This window comes from Plutella xylostella, chromosome 8 (genome assembly GCF_932276165.1).
Source record: "Plutella xylostella chromosome 8, ilPluXylo3.1, whole genome shotgun sequence".
Taxonomy (NCBI): Eukaryota; Metazoa; Arthropoda; class Insecta; order Lepidoptera; family Plutellidae; genus Plutella; species Plutella xylostella.
This window is the reverse complement of record NC_063988.1, coordinates 1,278,553-1,302,354: the sequence shown is the minus strand read 5'-3', so window position 1 is coordinate 1,302,354 and position 23,802 is coordinate 1,278,553. Positions and strand designations below refer to the sequence as shown.

The following is a 23,802-nucleotide window of genomic DNA, read 5'->3' as shown; positions in this document are numbered from 1 at the left end:
CAAGTGTGGACGTACAAGTACAACGAACCTACAACGATCACTGTCTTCGATCGCAGTCGCAGCACTGCGAGCGCGAAGCAAAACCCTTTGTGTTCGTCAAAAAACCGATAACAGGCGGAACGCAGCCGAGCACGAACGAAATGTTCGCAGCGCGCTCGTTCGAGACTTGTAGGTCGGTCCACACTATACGAATTGTGTTCGGCTCGTGCTCCGCTCGTGCTCGGTTCGTCTAGCGTAGACCCAGCTTTACACTTCAAACACAAACTGAGACTCATTCATGTAACATGAATCAGCAATTTAAACTAATATTTTTCCTACTACTTCTGTTACTTACATTCTCGATGAATTTTCCAACTCAAAAATAGTCAAAATATCTACAGATTAACTATCAGGTGTCGGATATCTCTTGTCTGTTGGCTAACTGCTCACAGAACTATCTAGTACACACCAGTTACAGCCAAGCTCCTCAAAACTAGTTTGAAGACTCGACTACTGTCCATTGATACCACCATGGGTACAAATTGAAAACCACCATAGGCGGGTTATTCACTCCTATTTCCATAGGATATCGAGCATTGAAAATGCGCTCTTATTCTACACAAATAGATCCAGATTGCAACAGCACCCAACGATCTGTCGAGAGACTTCTATGCCTAAAGGACATCCAACCAAAACCTACACTTATTTCTGTTGTATTAACACCACTAGCGGTCTGTCTCTGAACCTCTATGATTAAAAACATCCAACGATAACCCACACTTATTCCTCCTAGATACAGTTTCTAAGAGCACCACAGCGGTCTCTCGACTTCTATGGCTAAACGACATCCAAAACCCACTCCTATAACTCCTACAACCAGATCCAGTTTACAACAGCACCACGGCCAGGTCCCTCATCAACCGTCTCTTGGCGCGGTTGGGCGCGGCGGCGAGCGCGTCGGAAGGAGCTGGTGGGCCCGGCTGCCGCACGCTGTTCTCTTGGTAGTATACTTCGGCGCCGCCGCACATGGAGCCCAGGACTACGCTGTCGTCCGTTCTGGAAGAGAGGGAGGGTTTTGATGTAGGTATGCAGTATGGTATGTAGTTAGAGATCTTATATATTTACAAGATCTCATAGTAAGTATACCACAAGTGTCCACCAACCCGCACTTGGCCAGCGTGGTGGACTAGGCCTAAACCCTTCCTTCATTGGAAGGAGACCCGTGCCCCAGCAGTGGGGACGTAATGGGTCGTGATGATGATACCACTAAAAACTTTGGTCAGTAAAAGCGTCAGATAGCTGTAGCGTCGGACGCCGCAGCGACGGCCATGCAGGAGTGCGCGCAGATTTATTTTATTTATTTTTTTTATTTTTTACGGGTCACTAACAGCTATTCATTACACAGTAAAGTATATAATTATAGAATCAATAAGCCATTTAAAAGAGACCACTGATGGAATACAGAACAAGAAGAAAAAAAAAAGTGATAAGCGCTTACTTAGTAAAACACACTATTTACGAGAAACATAGTACATACTACTATAATATAGTCACCTACTATATAGTAAAGTAATCTACTGTCAAAGTCAAAAGTCAAAGTCAAAATTTTTTATTCATCGTACAAATATAAAACTTTCTGATGAACGTCAATTTTTACAAATTACTCTCCGTTCGGATAAGGGGGGGCTCTTTCTGTCTAAGGAGAAGAACGGAGGCAAGAAACTCCTGAGCAATCTTTTCAAAAAAAGACTTAAAACTAGTTGGTATACAATACATATAAGCTTAATTATTATTATTATAATAATATGAGCAGAGCTAACTACTTATCACAGCCATGCATTAACGTCCTCTAAGTAATCATCAATTCTATAATAAGCTTTTTTACTGAGTTTCTCTTTAATGTAACACTTAAACTTATTCTCTGGCATTTGAGCAACTTCTGCTGGAAGCTTATTATAAAATCTAATACAGTACCCTAAAAACGATTTATTAACTTTCGCCAGACGCATCGCTGGAAAAGCCAGCTTATGCTTGTTCCTAGTATTAATGTCATGATTACTGCCAATTGTATCAAAAGTTGAAATATTCTTTCGTACATACATTAAATTGGAAAAAATGAACTGACATGGAACTGTAAGGATGTTAATTTCTTTAAATAGTTCTCTCAATGAATCCCTGGAACCTAGTTTGCAGTGGCGGCTGGTGCCTCAGATACCCGGTAGTGCACTTTATGGGTTTAGTAAATTTTGGAAGAAAAATAGATTAGGTACCTATTACAACTGAATATTTTACCTTATTTATATTTTAAATCCATTCTGCGTGCCTTTTTTGACGCGAAATTGCTTCTCCGCCGAAACGAAAACAACACACGGAAAGCAAAATAAAGCATTTAGTCTCTCACATCCACATAACCATTTCTTTTTATTGTACATTTCACTTTTGGAAATTCAGGTATAAGTTAATTTTTTTGTTTTGCACTCCTGTTTTAAGATGAGAAAAGGCCGAGGCGGCCCAGCAGATTTTATGTCCAGTCTATTATGAAATGTCCTATTGCTTTTTATGAAGTCCATATTGTATTTTGCACTCATTTTCACTCACACACACACATACACACTCACGAAATATTTACTACTTTCTTAGTTAATAAGTAATTAGAGTAACAAATTAATTACGTATTCGCGCGCGAAAGGTGAAACTGCGACAATGACATGACAAGTGCATCGTTCGTAGGTCACGCCACCGGTCAAGGCCACCGCCCGCGCATCCCGAGATTCCCGAGGCGTCATTCGTATGATTTCGGCAATTTCCGGTCGCGTGCGGCGCACGAATTTATCCTATACTCATCACAATATAAGAAGTCCGTTTGGACAGCTGTCATTGTGACGCCATTAGGGATGTGACAAAACGAATCGTTAACCTGAAAATCCGATTCTCGAATCGAAAATCGATTCTAAATGGTCTGATGAATTTAAACAAAAGTAACAATTGATACTTTTAATCATTTATTTATCATTTTCTATATACATTATTAGTAGGTATAACATGTTTTGAATTAAAAACGTTTCCTGTTTATAAAATTATAATTTACTCGCAGTAGGCCATCAATAAATTACTTTAGTTGGACCTACCTACCTCTTTTAATTACCTGCCAGTAGGGACGGTAGGTAAAACAGTAGGGAACGCGTCACACCCTTGGGAAGTAGCATTACCTAACGTTTTGAGATGACTGACTGAACTTTTCTTATCAGATGCATAAATTACAATACAACATAATGGTCAAGGTTAGGCTGGCCTGCATGCATTGTTATCGATAACCCGTTTATTTCAGGTAAGAGCTAAAACAATGAGAAGGGTTAACTACCTGTCACTGCTATTGAGGTCAAATTTGGGCTAGTTATTCTATTTTTGGCTAGTTATACCTTTTTATGAAATGAGTATTGCAGCAGAATTAAAACAAACAGATTAATAAATAAATATTTATTCACTTTCGTCAGAAGCATAATCCGTTGAACTATCGTCGCCTGTGTATATAATTATTTCGTTATCAATCATATTGTCAATATTGATGTCCCTATCAAAATCAGCCTTTATTAAATTTTTCGTTCTTTGCACTACCTTTGCCCAGTCTTCTTTTGTGATTTTTGCACAAGCTTCCTTCAATAAACCCATCATTTTCTTGGTGGAGAACGGTCGCTCTGTATTTTTTCGTGCTGCGTAGCCTGTCAAAAGATTAAATTCATATGGTTATTCAGTAAAGATGCCTTGTTATGCATAGTATGCCAGGTAACGTAAAAAAATAGTAGGTAAGTACATTTTCTGAATTGTTGTCACCCCACTATAATAAACAACCCTGAGCAAAATGAATCTACTATACCATGGCCTCTCTAAAATACTGAATGAATTTTCTCCAACTGGCTTTCACTGCTCAATAAATAAGTAATAATAATAAGTCTACATAAAAGAATTAATTAGAAAACTAACCTTTAACTTGAGCCCAAATTAACTCGATTGCGTTGTATTGACAATGGTACGGCGGTGTCCGGATGACGGTATGTCCATGCTCTTGTGCAAGTTCGTCAATTTCATATCTCGGTGTTGTTGGTTTATTTTCTCTCACCAATTGTAATAACTCGGCCTTTAAACTGTTCAGGTCGGCTTCGATGCCATGTCTTTCCAACCATGCCACTATATCTGCCTTTTTGTTTGCCTGAGTGGGTGGCTTATCAATGTGTATCGAATGGTACGGTGCGTTATCCATAATTATGATAGATTTATGGGGGAGGTTAGGAAGTAAACTTGTTGCAAACCACTCTTTAAATTTAACAGCGTCCATTTCCTCATGGTATTCCTTTGTGCTCTTTGACTCAAATGCAAGCAAAGCATTGTCCACAAAACCTCCCCCAGCTGATCCAGCATGGCAAATTATCAGTCGTCCACCTTTTCCCATCGGCACATTAGAACATGATGCCTTTGTGTCATCAGTCCATGATTGTGGCACTGTATGGTTGGAATTCAACCATGTCTCATCGATGAAAACTACGTTATCCCAATCAGTTATCTTATTCATTTTTTTCAAAAATGAAACTCTTAGCAGTACTAAATCATACCTCTCCATAATTATCTTTCGTTGGTCACTCTTTTTATATTCGAATCCAATTTGTTTCATAACTGTGACTAGAGATGTAGCACTGCCAGTAAACAAGCCAGCTTCTTTCAGTGATACCAAGAGTTTGCTCACAGTAGGGTATTCCTTTCTTGAATAATATCCATAAATATGGTTCCGAATTGCATCTGCATCAAATGAGTCGATACCTGTCACTGGCTTGCTTTTCTTCCGCTTTTTAGGAGTACGTAAAACATTGTCTTCACTGCCGGAAGGCCCATACTTTTCCTTTAAGACTTTCCGTATAGTTTTCGTACCGATCCCAAGCGCATCTATGATGCGATCATGTACTTGAGCTACCGGTACTAAAGGTCCACCATTCAGCGATTCCCGTTCAAAATAATCGTGCAACTTCACAATCAACTCACGCGATTGGCTTTGAATAGTACGGCCTCTTTTCGACATTTTGAAAAGAAGTTCACACACCACAATCGGCACAAACTGCAGAAAAGTCCGAATCACAGTGCTCAATCAAAGTCCAGAAAACAGTAGCCAAGGTCAACGTGATAGTAAGAGAAACAGTCCAAAATCAAAACAAAGTCACAAAAAAAATACCGAACCGCACTGTTAACTTCCAAAATGGTGAATGAAATGGATCCAACAGGAACGCGGACTAAATAGAAAGGCTAATTAATTAATAGTGTTGCCATAAAAAAAAAGTTACCTGTGAGTGCAAAAAAAATATTCCATTATACTTTTTGTAGTAAAGATCGACTAAATTCAATGCATTATGAATGATTGTTTAGGGAGAAAGATGTAGTAAACGATTCTTTAAATTTGTTTGCGACGTCAATCGGATATTATTTTATGCTCTTCCATTCGATTCGATTCGATTTTTTACGGACTTAGATAAAATCGGTAAAAATTTACGATTAATCAGGTACAGCACTAGTGTTTAAAAAAAAAAAGGCTGAGAACCTAACTTTTTTTGATACGTTTCGAGGCAATTCAAAATACATTTTAATTAGGAATTTACTTGAACAAAAAAATAAAAGGAGACATATTCTTACATATAATATAACGCTCGAAAAAGAAATGTGATTTTGTAATCCAAAAAGAGAAGTATTGATTTTAAAATGTTTCGTTCATCTCAAACGTAAAGTTTTTTGGTTACATTCTATTAAAATGATGATCTGTCCAAACGGACTTCTTATATTGTGATGAGTGTAGAACTGCATACAGTTTGTACTGAGCATCTTCCGTCTCACGCGCCAGGCGATTTCCATCCTGTTTCATACTATGTGTAGGAGCTCGCTCCGTGCGACAATCCGAGCGCACGAGGCCGTTTTTGTTCAAGCAAAAATAAGATCTAATTCTTTCGCAGTAGAAATCAAAATAGGCCAGCTCGATTTAATTTAACTCGTAACGTTCGAATGATTTATGTAATTTCTGTTTAGGGTAGGTATTACGGTTGTTATATTGGTATTTTTGTGAAGTTTTCTTTAGACGTACCTAGTACCTACCTAGTCTAGTATGGTATAGGAAGAAGGAAGGTACATATTTAGAAGGTTTTTAAATGGTAGTGCGTTGCACGGGCGCACTTAAGGTGCAGCCGCCACTGCTAGTTTGTATATAGAGCGGATGGCTCTTTTCTGTAATACAAATATAGTCTCAATATCAGCGGCTCTACCCCAAAGCAAAATGCCATACGACAATAAGCTGTGGAAATAACTAAAGTAAACTAATCTGGCGGTTTCAACGTCGGTCAGTTGTCTAATTTTCCGTACAGCAAAAGCTGCCGAGCTCAACCTTCCAGCCAATTTGGCAATGTGAGGTCCCCATTGTAACTTTGAATCTATAGTCATACCAAGAAAGACAGTATCATTAACTAGGTCCAATTTATTCCCATCTAGAATAATGTTAGTATCGCATTGTCTAACATTCGGCAGTGTTAATTTAATACATTTCGTTTTCTTAGAATTCAATAAAAGATTATTTACGGTAAACCAATCGTGTATGTCAGATAGAATAGAATTAATTTCATAAAAAATATTTTCACTTCTTTTAACTTTAAAAAGCAAAGAAGTATCGTCAGCAAATAAAACTATATTAGTCAATTTTTCAACCATAAAAGGCAAGTCATTAATATAAATGAGGAATAAAAATGGTCCTAGAATAGATCCTTGAGGGACGCCTATCTTTACATGAGCCCCCTGTGATTTAGTATTATTAATATCGACCCTTTGTTGCCTCTTGTCTAAATATGAAGCTATCAAATCTAAAGCCTTTCCTCCTATTCCATAGTATCTCAGTTTCGAAATTAAAGTCTGATGGTCCACACAATCAAACGCCTTCGACAGATCACAGAAGACTCCAATAGCATCGTGATGGTCTTCCCAGGCGTCAAATATGTGCTTAATTAACGCAGTACCGGCATCGGTTGTTGATTTGCCTTTTGTAAAACCATACTGCTGGCTATGAAACAGTCGAGCTTCATTGAAATGCAAAAGCATCTGACTGAGTATGATCCTCTCAAATATTTTACTCAAAACTGGAAGAACCGAGACAGGCCTGAAATTTGCAGGGTCCTCCATATCCCCACTCTTGAACAGAGGTATAATTTTACTCAATTTCATAAGATCTGGGAACACACCTTCAGCGATACATTTATTAAAAATGTTAGCCAAAATTGGGGCGATTTTATTAATAATAGAAAGAACAAATTTAACTGACATTCCCCACAAGTCTTCAGTTTTCTTCATATTTAAGGACTTAAATGTTTTTATAATAGTTAATGTATTTATACAGGGTGTTAACTAGAATGCGTTTGAGCGGGAAATGGGGGTTAGTATTAGTCTAACCAAGCACGTTTCTAAGAAAAAAAACATCAGAATCTCGAATATTTATGTTTAAAGTCTAAAGTAAAGTGGAAAGTTTTACCTTAATCAAAAACATGGTCACCCTACACAAACACATAACCAATGAGACATTCGATTGCAAAAGAACACACACTGTAAATTTGTTATCAACTTCACTTTTCATAATTTATTTGATGTAACTATGATTGTAATTAATTACACAGTAGGTAATAACAATTATTAAATAAAATTGAAATTATTCATGGTGATTAATGACATACTAATCAACAATTAAACAGCTGATTGTCATAAAGTTTGATAGATCGTACAGAATATAATTTATGACTTTCTAGGAGCTCAGAACAATAATTAAACCTTTTTACTCAGAATAAGGTAAGAGTTTAGTATTCACCCTTGATACTCACCACATTTTATTTTTCTTTTATTACCTAAAGATGCGTACAGACCGGCCCAACGAACGCCCACCGATGGACATTTATCATACATAATACAGGGGCAGATTGAGCAACGAAGGTCAACAAAACCCGTTCGTTGGCGTTCGTTTGGCCGGTCTGTATGCAGCTAAAGTTAAAAGACCACAATGCATAACAGGATGATAACAGGGTCTACTTCAATGACGAATTGGTTTACTTACACTCGCTCATCTCGATTTGTGTTGTGTACTTGCGATTGAGACGTCTTTGATGACGAATAGTACGGGAATCCTTATAATAAGTATGGCCTCACTTTAAATACCAGTAGAATAATAACAATCTCGCGTATCATAACCATCGAGTATTTATGATAGTCATTACCTTCTCTGTGGATCTAGTCTGTCAGTCAGTCATTGTTGTTTACTTGTTTACAATCATTTTTTACAATTAAGTATTACCTAAAAGGGAAAAGGTACCTACAATACTATCTTTTGATTACCAAGCCTTGTTCCTCATTTCGTTTTATGTTGTGCTGTGCTGTGAATACGTGTGACCTATGTTATGAAGCATAAAATGAAAATGTTCTGTATTCATAAAAGATAATTTTGTATCAATAAAGTGATACTTATGGAGTAAAATGAAATGTCTGCAATGGATTGGGTACTTTTAGTACCCAAAATCTCGGTAGGTACCTTGACGATGTAGCTCCACGAGTGTGGTGCTGATGCACGCATACTTTTTTATTGACCTTGGCTTTGAATTGTTTGGCCTTGATCTTGGCTTTCAAGTTTATGGTCATTCTGTCAAACGTACCTAAACCTGAATAGGGTGACTATGAAATTTTAAAATGTACTAAATAAAACTGTTTTATGTTGGTCAGCTTTAAGCAAATAAAATACGTTTTTTAATGTCTTATCGTGTTCAGTATCATCAGCTGTATCTACCATTTCCCGCTCCAACGCAATTAAGTTAACACCCTGTATATCTGAATTTAAATTCCTTATCGGTTGAAGGTGCGTTCTCCTTCATCAGGGTTTCAGCTAATGTAGCTGAAGAATCTAGGTTGCAAGTAGTCTCCAAAGGAATGTTCGTAAAAAACTCTTCAAAAACTCTCGCCACCTCGTCATTTGATGTTATTATGTCATTGCCTACCTTTAAAGATAAATTAGTCTCGCGTGTTCGATTCTTCCCCGTTTCGTTATTAATAATATTCCAAATGGCCTTAGATTTGTTAGCCGAGTCTTTAATCTTGTTATTAATAAAAATTGTCTTCGCACAGTGACAGACACATTTGTACATTTTGCTATATTTCTTCACATAAGATTGAAAGTCAGGGCGGAGTATGAATGTTTTCATCTCATACAGATCATATAATGTCGCCCTGCTTTTGCGAATACCATCAGTAGCCCAGTCACAAAATTTAATTTTATTGTCTATCAAAAATTCCTTCGTTTCAAAATTACTCTCAAACTCATCAGCTATTATCTTAAATAAGTTAGTATACATCTCATTAGAATTGCAATCTACTTTAACCCTCGGAAGTTTTTCGTCTAGTTTCTTCAAGTAATTGTCAATTTTCTTTGTAGTAATCGGTCTGCATCTAACCTTAGTTTTATTTGTCTTGTCAGTGTTTACTAAGGTAATGGTCTGCCCACTGTGGTCTGACCTCAGACAATTTATCACACTACTGTCTTTAAACTCACAGTTACAGAATATGTTATCTAGACAAGTGGCCGACGTGGATGTAATCCTAGTTGGTTCCAGAAAGACATTAAAAAGATTAAATGATTTAAAAAGTAACAGTAATTTCGACATATTAGGAGAGTCACCTAATAGGTCAACATTAAAGTCACCACACACTATTACTTCCTTTTTACTATTGGAAGCTAACCTTAGAACATCCTCCATGACAGTCTCAAAGGTAATGAAATCACCAGTAGGTGGCCTGTAGGTACATACTATTATATACTTGTTTAGCTCTGCACATGAAATTTCTATATGGTGTTTAACAGAAAGAGCTACTATGTCCTTTCGTTCTTTACATTTACAATTTTCTTTAAGAAATATAAGTGACCCGCCATGCTCGTTGCACTTTCTGTTAAAACAGCTTATAAGTTTGTAATTTTTCAATTGGAACATCATTTTATTCTCGTCTAACCAATGTTCTGTGATACATAAACAATCAATGTTAAATTTTTCCGAAAATAGTTCTATTTCTAACAATTTAGAAGAAAGACTCTGAATATTCTGATGTACCACTTTAAATTCATTCTTAAATGTCTTGCCCTTTAATAGTTTTGAGCCGAGAGAGCAGTGAACTGAATCAATCTTTATATCAACGCTATGATGCTCTCCCGTTGTCTGAGAATCTAATTTAAATCTACTGTACTATTACTATTATCAGTATTGTACTGGTTTACAAAATACAAAAAACAAAACTTAATTATGGTTTATCGCTTGCACCAAAAAATTGTCTGCTAATCGCCTGCCTCACCTTTGGAATGCTTGTGAAGAATAGATCCAGATCTACTTCGCGCTCCAGCTTATTGAATTTCCTACAGGATCGTAGGAGAAATGAGTTTGCTCTATAGTTAGTAGTAACCGCATTGGTATGGAATGTATGCGTATGTCTTACTGGACGATTACAATAATAAAATGAAAGCTTACTAAGCAGATTAGGACAGTCAATCTCACCTCTCGCGATCTTAATTAGATAAACCATATCCGATATAGCACGACGCTCGGTCAGGGGGAGTAGATGGTGCTTTCTGCAGGACTCTTCATAATCGCTCACATTACAAAAGTTACGAAAGATGAGATGCCGCATAAACTTTCTTTGGACTTTTTCAAGTCTTTCAATATGGACATTGTACATGGGGTTCCATACTTGTGACGCATATTCTAGATTACTACGAACATAAGTGCAATATAGTATTTTTAGGACCTTTGCACTTTTGAAGTCTTTTGATGCTCTAAGTATAAACCCAAGAACTTTGTTTGCCTTACTCACGATGGTTTCAACATGCTTATCGTAATGCAGCTTATCGTCCTGTATTATACCCAGATCTTTAATAGTTACAGTTCTTGTTATTTGATGCTCTTTCAATTTATAACTAAAGTTGTTTTTTTGTAGTTTACGGGAGAAAGTAACACAGTAACATTTAGCTGCATTGAGGTCAAGTCTGTTTATAGCACAATAAGAAGATAGCCGGTTGAGATCATCCTGCAAGAGAGCGCAGTCTACCTCAGACGTAATTTTTTTGAATATTTTCATGTCATCAGCAAAACTAACGACTTGAGAGTTAGGGAAGCACTCATCAATGTCTGAGATGAAAATAACAAAGAGTAAGGGACCTAGCAGTGACCCCTGCGGAACACCACTAGGGACCTTTGTCCAGCTGGAGATGTAGTTACTAGTAACAACCGCCTGCGACCTATTGCTGATATAAGACCTGAACCACCGTAGAAGGTCTCCTCGTATGCCGGCACTTTCAAGTTTCATAATCAGAATAGAGTGATCAATTCGATCAAACGCCTTACTGTAATCGGTGTAAATGACATCAGTTTCAAATCCTTCTTCCATGTTGTTAGTGACACAGTCGTTGAACAATATGAGGTTTGACACCGTACTTCGCTTCTTCAAAAAACCATGTTGGGAGGAGTTGAAAGAGTTCTTTACTGAGTTGTAAACTTGATCGTAAATAATTTTTTCAAACACCTTAGCGATAATACACAACTTAGATATCGGACGATAATGGGTAACTTCTGATTTGGAGCCTTTTTTGTGTACCGGAGTAATGAAGGCTTTTTTCCAGGTTAATGGAATTACGCCTTCAGATACGGATCTTTTGAATAATTGTGAGAGAGGTTGAGCCATCGTGTCAGTGCAGTTGCGTAGCATTAACGGTGGTATAAAGTCAGGACCAGCAGATTTAGAAACGTCGAGCTTCCGCAGATGTACTTTCACCAATTCTTCATTAATCTCTATACAAGAAAGATTGGCATCGAGTGGAAGATTGAAGCTTGGTTTATCATTAACTGATTGGTCCGTGACAGGGTCCAAGAAAGTAGAGTTAAAGAACTCAGCAAATAAGTCACAAATCTGCTTACCCGATGAGGCGGTAATCGTGCCTAAAGTCATGAGGCTTGGTAGAGTATTGGACTTGCACTTGTTCTTAAAGAATGACCAAAACATCTTAGGATTAGACTTGATAGAGTCTTCTACTTTGGTAATGTACTTGTCATAGCATATAGACTCAATCGATTTCGCTCTAGATTTAAGTACTGAAGCTGAAAGCTGGTCAGCCTTGTTACCGTATATTTTAAACTTTCTCAAGTGTTTATAGCGTTCCTTAATAATTTTTCTTAAAGTTGGTGAATACCACGGCGGGAAAGAGTCCGAACTGATACATTTATTAGGTACATATGTACCTAATAAATGTATCACGAGTGTTTCTAAGCTTGTAAAGGATTTCATAAAATGCGTTTACTGACTCATCAATACCCGCTAATTCATTATTAATTGAAACAAAGTCGGCTTTATGATAGAAAAATTTAGTACGAGGAGCTGCTTTTAATTCTTCATATACTGCAAATTCAATAGAGATTAATATAGCATTATGGTGAGGGTCTAACGGCACTAAAGGGCTGGTCATATTAGTGACCGATACGGTATCGTTACAAAATACTAAGGCCTTGTTCCACAATGTCTGGTTAGTAGCTACCTGTGAGATAAAATACATGCTGTCACTGTCAAAAAAATAATAACAGAAAGTGACAGCATGTATTTTATCTTACAGGTAGCCACTAACCAGACATTGTGGAACAGGGGCTAAGTCTAGAATTCTATTAAAATTGTTCATTGTATTATTATATTGAAAAAGATTACAAACATTCATCTCGTCAATCAAGGTCGATTCATCATTAATAAATTTTTAATAAATTTTAATAATATGTGGGGACATCTCACACACGGCCATCCGACTCCAAGCTAGGCAGAACCTGTGTTATGGGTGTCGGACAGCTGATATATCTACACAAATATATAGATAGATAGATACTAAATATAAATATCAACACCCAAGACCCGAGTACAAATATCTGTGTTTAAACAAATATCTGCCCCAGCCGGGAATCGAACCCGGGACCTTCGGCTCAGTAGTCAGGGTCACTAACCACTACGCCATTCGGTCATTAGAACTTACGTTATACGGCAAAAAATAGGGTAAATTTTGACTTGGTATCCATTGTATATTACTCATATTAAAATCACCTACAATTAAAAATTTATCAAAAGGATTAGACATTATAATATTATTAAGTTTTATACAAAAGTTTGATAGTTGGTCAGAAAAAGAATTGCCATTTTTTTGTTTACATAAATAGATAACGCAAACATGAAGTGGCACCTGCATTGACTTCAATTTAATGGTGATCCATATGTCCTCAGATCTCGAGTTGATTTGGCCTTCTATTCTATTCTCTGTGGGGGTGTAAGTTCCTGCACCTGGCTCTCTCGAGTGGAACCTTTGTGCATATCCCCAAGGTCTAAACTGCCTTCCTAAGCTTGGACCATTTCTCACTACGCTGGTGCACTGCGGGTTGGCGGGTTCACAATATCTAGATGTGCTAAATCTAGATATGCAGGTTTCCTCACGATGTTTTCCTTCACCGTAAGAGCGATGGTATACAATATACATTGTACTTATGTTAAAAGAACTCATTGGTACATGTCAGCGCATGTCTCTTGCGAGAGAAGCGGGCGCTTACCCAACTGAGCTACCACCGTTAATTTGGCCTTGGTTTGAATAGTGTTTATGTATAAACACTGGGCAGCCAGAGACTGAGACGCTACCTTCACTGGCTAATCCTTTCACTAACACCAAACGGGCAAAACGCTCTATAGACTCGCGTTTCTCACCACCAGACTAAGAAAAAAGTTAAAATTCCGTACCTCGTAGCAATCTGCTTGAGCAGCGGGTCGGCGGCTCTCTCCGCGTGTTGCAGCCCCATGGCGGCCAGGTCCAGCGAGGCCCAGCGCCCGCCGCGGTGCACGGCGCCCCACGCCGGCTCCAGCGTCAGGTAGCTGTAGTCCGTGGCGTCGGACGCCGCGGCCACCGCCATGCAGGAGTGCTCTATTGGGCCGAGCGCGTTGAGGGAGGTCTCCCACTGGAATGTGAGAAATGATAAATAATAATGTATCTTTTTCTATTTGATACACTGGTAAGTTTAGAACTCTGTGTTACAGCCATAGTAAATAGGATATAGAAGGGCAGACAACTGACGAAGCTAACAGTCGTCCAACTCGTGCAACATTGATCGGTTCGTGAGTTTGACAAGGGACAAAATGTATAATTCTGCTGCTGACCGTATGCCTACTGAGGATAATGAAGCTAATATCAAATTCTATTGAAATAAACAGATAAACTTACCAAATTGTTAATAAGTTCTGGGTTATCCACTTTATCCATTTCTACCAAGACTAGGAGTGCCATGTTCTGTAGACCACAGACGAACAGTGCAGTTTTCACTAAAATAAAAAAAAAACATTGATTTTATTCAGCTCAACTCATTGAGTATGAATTGTCTGGAGACGAAATAGGCAGACGTTCCCCTCTGGCGGGGTGGTAGGCCAGAAAGGCCCACCGATTTATAAAAACTAGTTGCAGTCTCAATTTTCACTAGACTCAATCTAGTTGGCAAAGCGTTCGTTTCATAGAAAATGATTTGTTTACATACTAAAATGACAGCTTCAATTCATAGAATATCCGGATTCCGGATTTGATCACAGATTTGGTCATGGTTTATTGTTATTAGCTGTTTCCTAGCAACCAATTTCAAAAAAATGCAATAGTGATGTACCGGTGGTATGTAGATATGTATTAATCGACAAAAAAGGTCATAGTTGGGAAGCGTCCGTAGTCGAATTGGCTTCAGTAATCGTAACTGATCACTGAGGTTAAGCAACAACTGACACGGTCAGCCATTGGTAGGTACAGCATGAGTTACCGATTTCAAATGGTTCTTTTCTGGACGCTTCCGTGCTTCGGACGGGACGTTAAGCCGTGGGTCCCGGTTGCTGCTTCGGCAGCAGTCGTTAAGCCTAGTCAGAGGCCGCCCGAAGGGGCGGCTTGAAAGCATCTGAACGTCGGTTTGCCCACTTACTCGACAACTTCATTGCATTGTACTCATTCAAAAACGGCGATACGGCTCGCGACCTATCACGTGAGTATAAATTTACAGCGAAAAGCGGGTGACTTCGTTTATTAATCATTCCTAATTAAATTTAACTATACCTAATTAATTTGAAATTAGTATTTCTAACCCATGTTCTCGAATTCATCGATAACACTTATCGATAATTGTTACATCCATTGGCAAGAAAAATGAAGACACTGTGTTCATTATTAAATGTCACTTCACGTAACCCTTATTGCTGGGAATTAAAACTTATAATGATATGTCCTATGAGACAGAATCAAGGTAAACGGTAAAATTTCCCCCCGCAAAAATTGGCAGACTTTTTTGTATCAAGAAAGATCGCTATGACGCTTCCCGAGGGTACACCCGAGTCCGCGTTGTTCTATGGCTCAACTTGATCTAGTCACGAATGTCACGACGTATTTAGGGTTAGGGTTCCCTCAAACCAACAAAGTAACTAACACTTTTGAGAGATAATGAGCAGCACAAAAAATTAACTTATAGATTTTTTAAAAGAAATATGTAGTAAAAATCGTTCTATAAGATAAGATTGCACTTACCAGAGTGTTTGCTGTACTCTGGCAAAAGATCCAAGTCTACATCAGAATCCTCGTCATCCTCACACCCTGGCCCGTGGGGTTTTGATCTGAAAGTATAAAACGATTAATAATCTCTAAGATTTCAGAAACACGAAGGTACCCCGAGTGACGTATAGCATGCTTCGGCTGACGCTAATCTGACTGACCAATCTTTTCACCAAGGTAACAAACCCTAATCTAGCTTGTCACAAAAGATGAAAATATGGTGTAAGAAAAAAAAAACACGCACTCACGCTTTGTACTAATGTACTCACTTGCGGGGTAGGCAGAGGTGCATTGCTGCACCCACTTTTCGCCAGTGTTATGTTAGTCCCAATGTCGGAAGAATAATGGTGTAAGAAATACGTTATAAAATATAGCCATCTCGCTTACCTATCCGCAAAGGAAGTCTGCTTCTCAGTAGAAGGCGTGAATTCCCTCAGTTCAAGCGGCGTCATGACTCGGCTGCTGTACCCACTGGACTTGTCAGAAAACGCCAAATGAGTCAGCTTCTCCATCAACGGAGTCAACTGAACGCCACTCAACTTCTTCTTAAAACTAACTCCTTCACTATCCGAACCTATTTGCGAATCCGAACTCTCTGACAGCGATTTTAAGGGCAAAGACAACGATTTTCGCCTGCTTTGGTCCACTGGCAGTGTTTTGTTTATTGTAGATTCTTTGTCTTTGGCTTTTTTCTTCGGCGTTCTGTGCGGTGAGTTCGTGATTTCAGAGTCGAAACCTTCGAATTTATTTTCGGCCAGTTTCATATTGAACGTGAAGAGGTTATCCTCTTTGGATAGATCCTGTTTCATTGAAGCGTAGTGCTGCTCTAGGTACTGCTTGAACAAAGACTCAGATATTTCTTTACCATCTTCCCGGAACACTGGGAAGGAAGGGTCGTTTATTGTCATGGTGCTAACAGACTTCTGCATTCTCTCTGGAGAGGTCGGAGTATTATCGTCTTCTGTTTTAGGACTTTTTAATTTAAATTTCGAAGTGGCTCTGTTCGAAATCGTCCGCATACTCTCTTGTATGTCTATGACGCTGGCTGGTTTCTTCATGGGCGCGGGTTTGTTGATATAATGGTCGCCTATACAGTTAAACTGCAAGCTCATTTTATTGTCCTTCTTTTCCCTTTCTAGGGCATCGTAATTGGCACAATTTTCTATGTTCTTTAGCACGTCGGGTTCCGTTTCTTTTGGCACTTGAGTGTCGGGGTTTTGGCAGATAGAGAGTACGTTTCCGTGCAAGCGTTTGTACTCCACCATGGGGGTGGAACATACGCTGGTCTGTCCTGTGAATACTTTTTCGTTTTCTTTTGTTTCCTCGTCGACGGACTGTTGTGTTTTGAAGCTGAGCGACAGTTTGTTGGGGCGCGGGCGCGGGCGGTTGTTGAAGGGCACGACATCGGGAATGCTCGTGGGTTTCCGCTGAGTCTCGGGCGCGCCCTCGCCCTGATTGGTCGGCGGCGAGATCATCGTGTGGTCCTCTTCTGGCACAGCGGTGAAGAGGAGCGACTTGTCTCGCTTCATCCCCGTTTGTGGGAATGGCTTCTCTTTCTCGGCTTCATTCTGGAATAGAAATGATGTTTTAGTAAGCAAAAAAAAAAAAAAAAAACACGCACTCACGCCTTGTACTAATGTACTCCCTTGCGGGGTAGGCAGAGGTGCATTGCTGCACCCACTTTTCGCCAGAGTGTTATGTTAGTCCCAATGTAATAGGGGGCGGGCCTATTGCCATTTTACGGGCACATCCAAGACCCGAGAACAAATATCTGTGTTTAAACAAATATCTGCCCCAGCCGGGAATCGAACCCGGGACCATCGGCTCAGTAGTCAGGTCACTAACCACTACGCCATTCGGTCGTCTAGTTTAGTAAGCATTCGGGTAGAAATATGGTTTTCAGCTCTCTAACAACGCATTCAGGGTTAGGGAGATGTCGGCAGTCGGCACTAAGTTTTTTACTTTTATATCTCTGCGTATTTTTTTACAGCATTAGTGTAACATAAATAATATAATTACCTTCCTAAACCCAGCAACCATCTCCTCGCCATTCTCATAGAACTGTTGCAGCGTCTCCGCTTGCCGTTTCAGCGACTCGTACGTTTTAGTTCCGACGTACACCGCCAGGAGCTGCGCGCCTAGCGGCAGTGGCGCCACCGTGCTCACCGGCTCGGCGGGGCACTTGATCCTGTACGGGTCCACTACGGCTAGGTAGGAGGTCAGGCCGGGCGGGATTTGTGTTGCTACTATTCTGGAAAGGTAAGGTATTTTTTAAAGAGAATAAAGTATATATTTCACAAAGGCGCCGTCATTAAGGAGGAAAGAAATGGCGAAAGAAACTCTCAGAAAAAGAAGCTCAATGGAAGTTTAGGGATGATACCGTAGTTACTTTTTTAAACCTACACTAATGTAACTAATGTGTGTATACTCAACACATGGCAAGTTCAAGTTATAGCTATACAGGTACTTACTTGTTATTATAAAGTATGATCCCGCCCAACACGCCTCTATTCCTGCGACAGTACTCCAGCACCTGCATGGCTTCCATAAACACTCCTCCTTCAGTCTGGAAACACCAAATGGTCACAGTCAACACTCCGCTATATAGGTAATAGCGGCTACTCTATTAGAAAGGGGTGTGTCCACAGCCTTCCTATTCACGTAGGTACATTTAGTCCATAGATTTTTTCTTTTTACAGTTAATCGATCAAGTGCGAAGGGAGGAACGGTCACGGTCAGCTTCATAAGAAGCTACCTACTTACACTTACAATGTTTAAATGAACATAGGCGGTTTGTTACTTTGACAAGGTACACAAGTGTACAGCTGCTTTGACACTGACACAATTTATAAATACGCGGCACTCAAAATCTCACAAATGAATGAAAATACCGAAAGGAACGTTCAATAATTCACTGACCCTTGGCAGCGTGAGCGCCGGCACGCGCTGGAAGCAGTGCGCGCCGTACTGCAGCTGCGGCAGGTACGTCTCCAGCATCTGGAACACACAGGATACGGGGTTGAGGTGAGAAGATACATTTGAATTGAATTTCATTAGTAAGTCGGGTCGCTATTTTCTAAAAGAAACAGGCGCATTAGGCTGTCTATTGTCTACTTACCCTATCATAGGATAAATAAAATTTACCAGAGTCCCTAATGCCTTGCGATTATAAATACCGCTTTATCGCTTGTCAGCATTGAACGCTCATGTCAGATAAAAGCTACGGCTTCGGAAAGCTGGTATCATGAAGGTTTAGGGTACCTGGTAAAGCTTGTCCCGGTGCGCCCCGTCCCGAGGCTGCTGCGCGAGGCACGCCAGGTCGCCGTGGTACACGCGGATCATGGACGTCAGCAGGTCCGCGCGGTTGGTTAGCACCCAGTCGGGGATGTTGCGGTCGCTGCCTATGGCCTGGCGGGAGAATGGACTGGTGAGTGGAGTATATGGATAAAATTTAAGTAATCAAATAAGACCACCGAGAATTTTGTCAAATGAGATGGTAACTCTTGAACTAGCTGAACAGATTTTTATAGCCTAGAACACTCTCGATCTAATTAACCATCAATGAACCAAAAAATGTGATCTTTAACAGAGGAATCTATCTCATTTATGCTAAAAACTTTCAGCTAGAATGTTGAATACTCACCAGTATGTACCTCCCGTACTCCCGGATGATGAACTTGCCGCTCTGCAGCGTGATGGCCAGCGGCTGCGAGAACAGCGACTTGACGCAGTGCGCCGCGCCCACCACCTGCAGATATATACACATATAGAATTTGTCAGATAATGAAAGATCAAGTTTCATTGGGAAAACTTATGCCATACATCACCATTAACCAATAATATGTAAAGTTAAATTTACATTACAAATCTATTTTCACGTGTAAGTCTAATCAACATCTTCAACAAACTATCACTGCGAGTTTGAAGAACAGTTTGCGTTGGGAAACTAATTAGATTATAATAGTAATTGTTCAGGAATATTTCACAGAAACAGAAAGCAGATGTAAACTTTAGTAGGTGCGTTGTCGTACATAATTCCCGCAAGGAATGTTAGTATACATATAATAAAGGGGAAGCTATGTCAGGGATAACTTATTATCATGTAGTAAAAAACTTTGAAAGTTCAGCTTGCTCTAAACCGCGAGTTTGTGGCCACCACAACAAGACCTTTAGGCTGGGTAGGTGGTAGCAGTAACCACATGATATTATCAGTTATCACTTCCGGTCTTACCCTTCCTTTTTATGGATAGTAGGTAGGTAATATTGATTTATTATAAATAAGGGCGTCTTGCACAACAAAGTTAATCAAAATTAAATAGTTTTTCTCTTGCTCTGACGGTATAATGTCAGAGCAAGAGGTCATAGATTAAATTTTGATTAACTTTGTTGTGCAAGTCACCCTAAGAAACCCTTGAAATAATTGGCTGACAATTGATTTTGATTAATTTTAGGGGAGGACATTAATTCCCATTTTGAGTAAGTACAACATACAACAAGCATTAAACTATCTAGTATCTACCCAAATAAACTGATTTATCATACATACCTAAAGGTAATTAAAAAAATAATTGTGGTTCAATAAACCAGTAAAAAATATATTAATGTATTCACTAATTATGTTACTATTAACTGATTATTTTTATACACACTCATCAAGTCTTTTAATTATTTCTTTATGATATTGTAAAACTGGTGAGCAACATTTTTGTTCTGGCCTAAAACTTAGTAATTAGTAGTAGTAGTAGTAGTTAAAAAACTCACAATCACAGTGTATGACAAGAATAAACCATCTGATACAGATAGTAAAATTGCATTTTAGGCGTTGTTTGGTGATGTATCTTTCACCTGTGCTTAACATAAGTCTGGTCCACACTGGGCACCTGGGCTGTCAGCAACTGTGACTAATCTAACTGGCATATCCTCTAACCAGCATTCAAATCCTAGCCTATAACTCTAGCATTTTTCACCAAAACTTCATAAATATGATGGGATTTCACACACTGGCATCTGTTCAGGCATGGCTATAATATGGGTGTTGGACAGCTGATATAACTAGATAAATACAAAGAATAACACTCACCTGTCCAGCGAGAGCATGCCGTTGCGTGTCGGACACCCAGCCCGGGTGGAAGTACAGCACGGCGTCGGCCGGGTCGTCCTCCTCCGCCGTGCACGCCAGAGTGTCGTACACAAACACTATCATCATCTCCCTGCAATATGAAGATGACATTTGATACAAAAACAATATCTACCAGTTCATAATAGGGTACAAAGGAAAAGGAATTTTATACTAAGTATTGGTAAGTAAATGAGTAACAAGTAAAGGATGTTATAATGAACCACTGAAAAAGAAAATTGTGCAGAAAATATTTTTTAAAATATGTTATTACATTTGTCCACACTTAAACTGATGCTAAGTTATGATGAAACAACATCCCTGTGCACTACACAGTGTGCAGTAGCTAAGAGTGCTCTATAAGATGATTAATAACAAAGTAAATGGGCTGTTTTTACTTTCTTAAGAGATACATGTATTCTTTTTTATAGGGACATACATGTAGGTGCATATTTTATTTCCATATAGGCATTTCAAGGTAACAGGTTACAGAGACACAACCCCTACATAAAAGTAAATAATTAATCAGATTTATGTAGGTCTGTGAGTCAGTTTTTACGACATCATAAAATATAATATCAAAACAAGACTGGCATATAAACATTTTTATTATTTATTGCAATGAGGGAAGTGGCTGCCTACAGTAGAGATCAGGAGATCTACTCTGATTTGCATACTTATAAAAGCGTCAAGATGTTACTTTCGAAAACCAGTCAAGAAATTAAGTGAAGGTAAGTACTAGCAGTATCATAATGATAAGTAAAGGAATCTCAATGGAATTTTACAGGTTTCCAACAACTAAAGTAAATACGTAATTTACGGCCAAGATTCGTCTAAATTTAGTTAAAAGTCGTACGGGTGGATCAATAGTATTATTTTAGGGTTTCTATAGCGAAATTATAAGGTTTAATCTCATTAATCTATTGCATTTTACTTACTTTGCCATTTTGATTATTTGTTTATTTTGCTGCTAAACGGAACTATATATTTAATTATCACATGGCTAACGTTAATATGTAGGTCGATATGCACACATACAACGCGTTGTAAATAAGTTTCATTACTTTTATTTAGTGTTTTGCAATAAAATTCAATAAATTTCACAATCTTCGTCTTTGAAGTATTTTTGACAACTGAATAAAAATGTTGCCAGTTGTAGATAGTATTTATCCTACAGGTACGTTCAGAAAGTATGTAAGGTATTAGTTAACGTTATTTTATTTTTCTAATAATGTAATATTAGTTGCACGTTGCACTATTTATAATCCTCATTAGGTATATATATTTTTTGTTTAAATATCGTACTAGTTGCAAGTTTAAATATCGCTGTTTCTCCTATTATCTTTAATATTTACGCTGTCGACTGCATTTTAAAGAAGTTTATTTATCAGTTGCGTTTGCGCGCTTGCCGTGGGTGAACGTTTACCTGCCTCATTCGTGTGCGCAAAACAGGTTCGCGATAAGCAACGGCGACGCTAACTATACCTACCGTACCGCTCGACATGTTATCGCGCCATGAATAGTGACGGCGAATTACCGGACAATGAAGAGTACCTAAACAACTCGTTGGAGGTAGAACCTGCGTCGCAGAGCGAGATCGGGCCCTATACGGACGACTTGGGTGTTAATGCAACGGGTAAGAAAAGGAATCGAGATATGGATTTAAATGAAATCTGGACTGTTGTGGAGAGGGGAAAGAAGAGACTAGCCGTCAGCGGCGATGAAGAAGGGCGAGTGAGAATACCTACTGAACGAATTGAGATTTGTATGACATCTAAAGAGAAATTACCTAAGCAAATTGGGATGGCGCGGTTATTTAAAACTGAAGGAATTACCGATGTTATTAAGATCAAATATGTTAACTTTTACAAAGCTCTAATTCAATTTAGTAAGGAGACGAGCGCTGAGAAACTGATTCAAAGTGAGAATTTATTATCAAAGGGATACAAATTTTCGAAAACTCTTGAGGTCGGAATTTCATATGGAATTGTGAGGGATATTGAACTGGAACTTACCAACGATGAGATTTTAGAAATGTTGTCTAGTACCATCAGCATTATCAATGTGAAACGCCTAAACAGGAGAAGCGAAGACGCAGGATGGGAACCCAGCGAAGTAGTACGAGTAGGGTTCAAGGGTCCGTCGCTACCGTCACATGTACACATTCACGATCTCCGCGTTGAAGTTGAAAAGTACTTCCACCCCGTGACTCAATGCTCGCGCTGCTGGAAGTTCGGCCACCCTCATAGAACGTGCCCTAGAGTCAAAATCGTGTGCCCTAAATGCGGTTTGAATCACGCTAACTGCGAAACCAGTAAGTTTAGATGCATCAATTGCAAAGGAAAACATATGGCTTTAGCTAAAATATGTCCTATGTACCTAAAGGAAAAGAGGATTCGCGAGCTTATGTCGGAATTTAACTGTACATATAAAAGAGCATTGGCGCTGTACGTCCCACCGTCACCAGCTCCTGAAGTACAAGAACCAGCGCGCTCGCAGGACAGCTCGTCGCGGGCTGGAGATCCCAGCCCTCACGTATACGCACCTACTCCCGCGGCTTTCTCATACGCTGATGTAGTGAAAACTTCTGCACAAATCCACAATAAAGATATAATATGTACACAATCAGAAAAAACACAAAATAAAAAGAAGAAAAATCGTAAAAAAAATAAGACAATAAATGACAACAACTTGGACTGGCTTGAATCTTCTGAAATCGAAGACAATATCAACTACAGCTCCTCGGAAGCCGCAGCGGAGGCAGAAAATCAAGAACGAAGACAGAAAAAAGGTAAATTCATGACATTAATACGAGACTTAATTATGAAACTTAAGGACATTATATTTTCAAAAAACTTGGCTTGTGGGGAAAAAGTTAGTAAGTGTGTTAAGGTTCTTTTTGACTGGGTCCTAACTACTGCGGTGAAGTATGTATCCGATTTTCCGTTTTTTAAATCTTTTCTCATAAATGACTAATTCTAAAATTATTAACCTAAATATCGTTCAGTGGAACGCGCAGAGCTTACGC

General features: G+C 39.0%; 2 protein-coding genes across 3 annotated transcripts; both read right to left on the bottom strand.

Moving 5' to 3' along the window:
- Positions 1-314: 314 nt before the first annotated feature.
- Positions 315-21,912, bottom strand: LOC119694112. Of its 2 annotated transcripts, XM_048622700.1 has the most exons (12): positions 21,713-21,912; positions 20,739-20,868; positions 19,302-19,406; positions 18,920-19,066; positions 18,578-18,655; positions 18,130-18,224; positions 17,678-17,909; positions 16,046-17,226; positions 15,635-15,720; positions 14,306-14,403; positions 13,828-14,042; positions 315-1,035 (listed from the first exon to the last, which is right to left on the bottom strand). In XM_048622700.1, the coding sequence occupies exons 1-12, from the start codon at positions 21,718-21,720 to the stop codon at positions 867-869; spliced, it is 2,544 nt and encodes an 847-aa protein (XP_048478657.1). In that variant the 5' UTR covers positions 21,721-21,912; the 3' UTR covers positions 315-866. The 2 variants fall into 2 exon arrangements, 1 of the variants encoding a protein (XP_048478657.1); XR_007266561.1 differs by lacking the exons at positions 18,578-18,655; positions 18,920-19,066; positions 19,302-19,406; positions 20,739-20,868; positions 21,713-21,912 and having other exon boundaries at positions 315-645; positions 809-1,035; positions 18,130-18,216.
- LOC105381025 lies at positions 3,442-5,818 on the bottom strand. The gene is made up of 2 exons (XM_011550666.3): positions 3,961-5,818; positions 3,442-3,698 (listed from the first exon to the last, which is right to left on the bottom strand). Exons 1-2 carry the CDS (start codon positions 5,045-5,047, stop codon positions 3,457-3,459), a joined length of 1,329 nt encoding a protein of 442 aa, XP_011548968.2. The 5' UTR covers positions 5,048-5,818; the 3' UTR covers positions 3,442-3,456.
- Positions 21,913-23,802: the final 1,890 nt, after the last annotated feature.

Coding starts and splice junctions, on each gene's coding strand:
- LOC119694112 (XM_048622700.1), bottom strand. Junction 19,067..19,301: donor AGTACGGGAGGTACATACTG/GTGAGTATTCAA, acceptor TTCTCCCGCCAG/GCCATAGGCAGCGACCGCAA. Junction 17,227..17,677: donor TGGTTGCTGGGTTTAGGAAG/GTAATTATATTA, acceptor TTTCTATTCCAG/AATGAAGCCGAGAAAGAGAA.
- LOC105381025 (XM_011550666.3), bottom strand. CDS start 5,047: ATGTCGAAAAGAGGCCGTACTATTCAAAGCCAATCGCGTGAGTTGATT. Junction 3,699..3,960: donor AATTTGGGCTCAAGTTAAAG/GTTAGTTTTCTA, acceptor ATCTTTTGACAG/GCTACGCAGCACGAAAAAAT.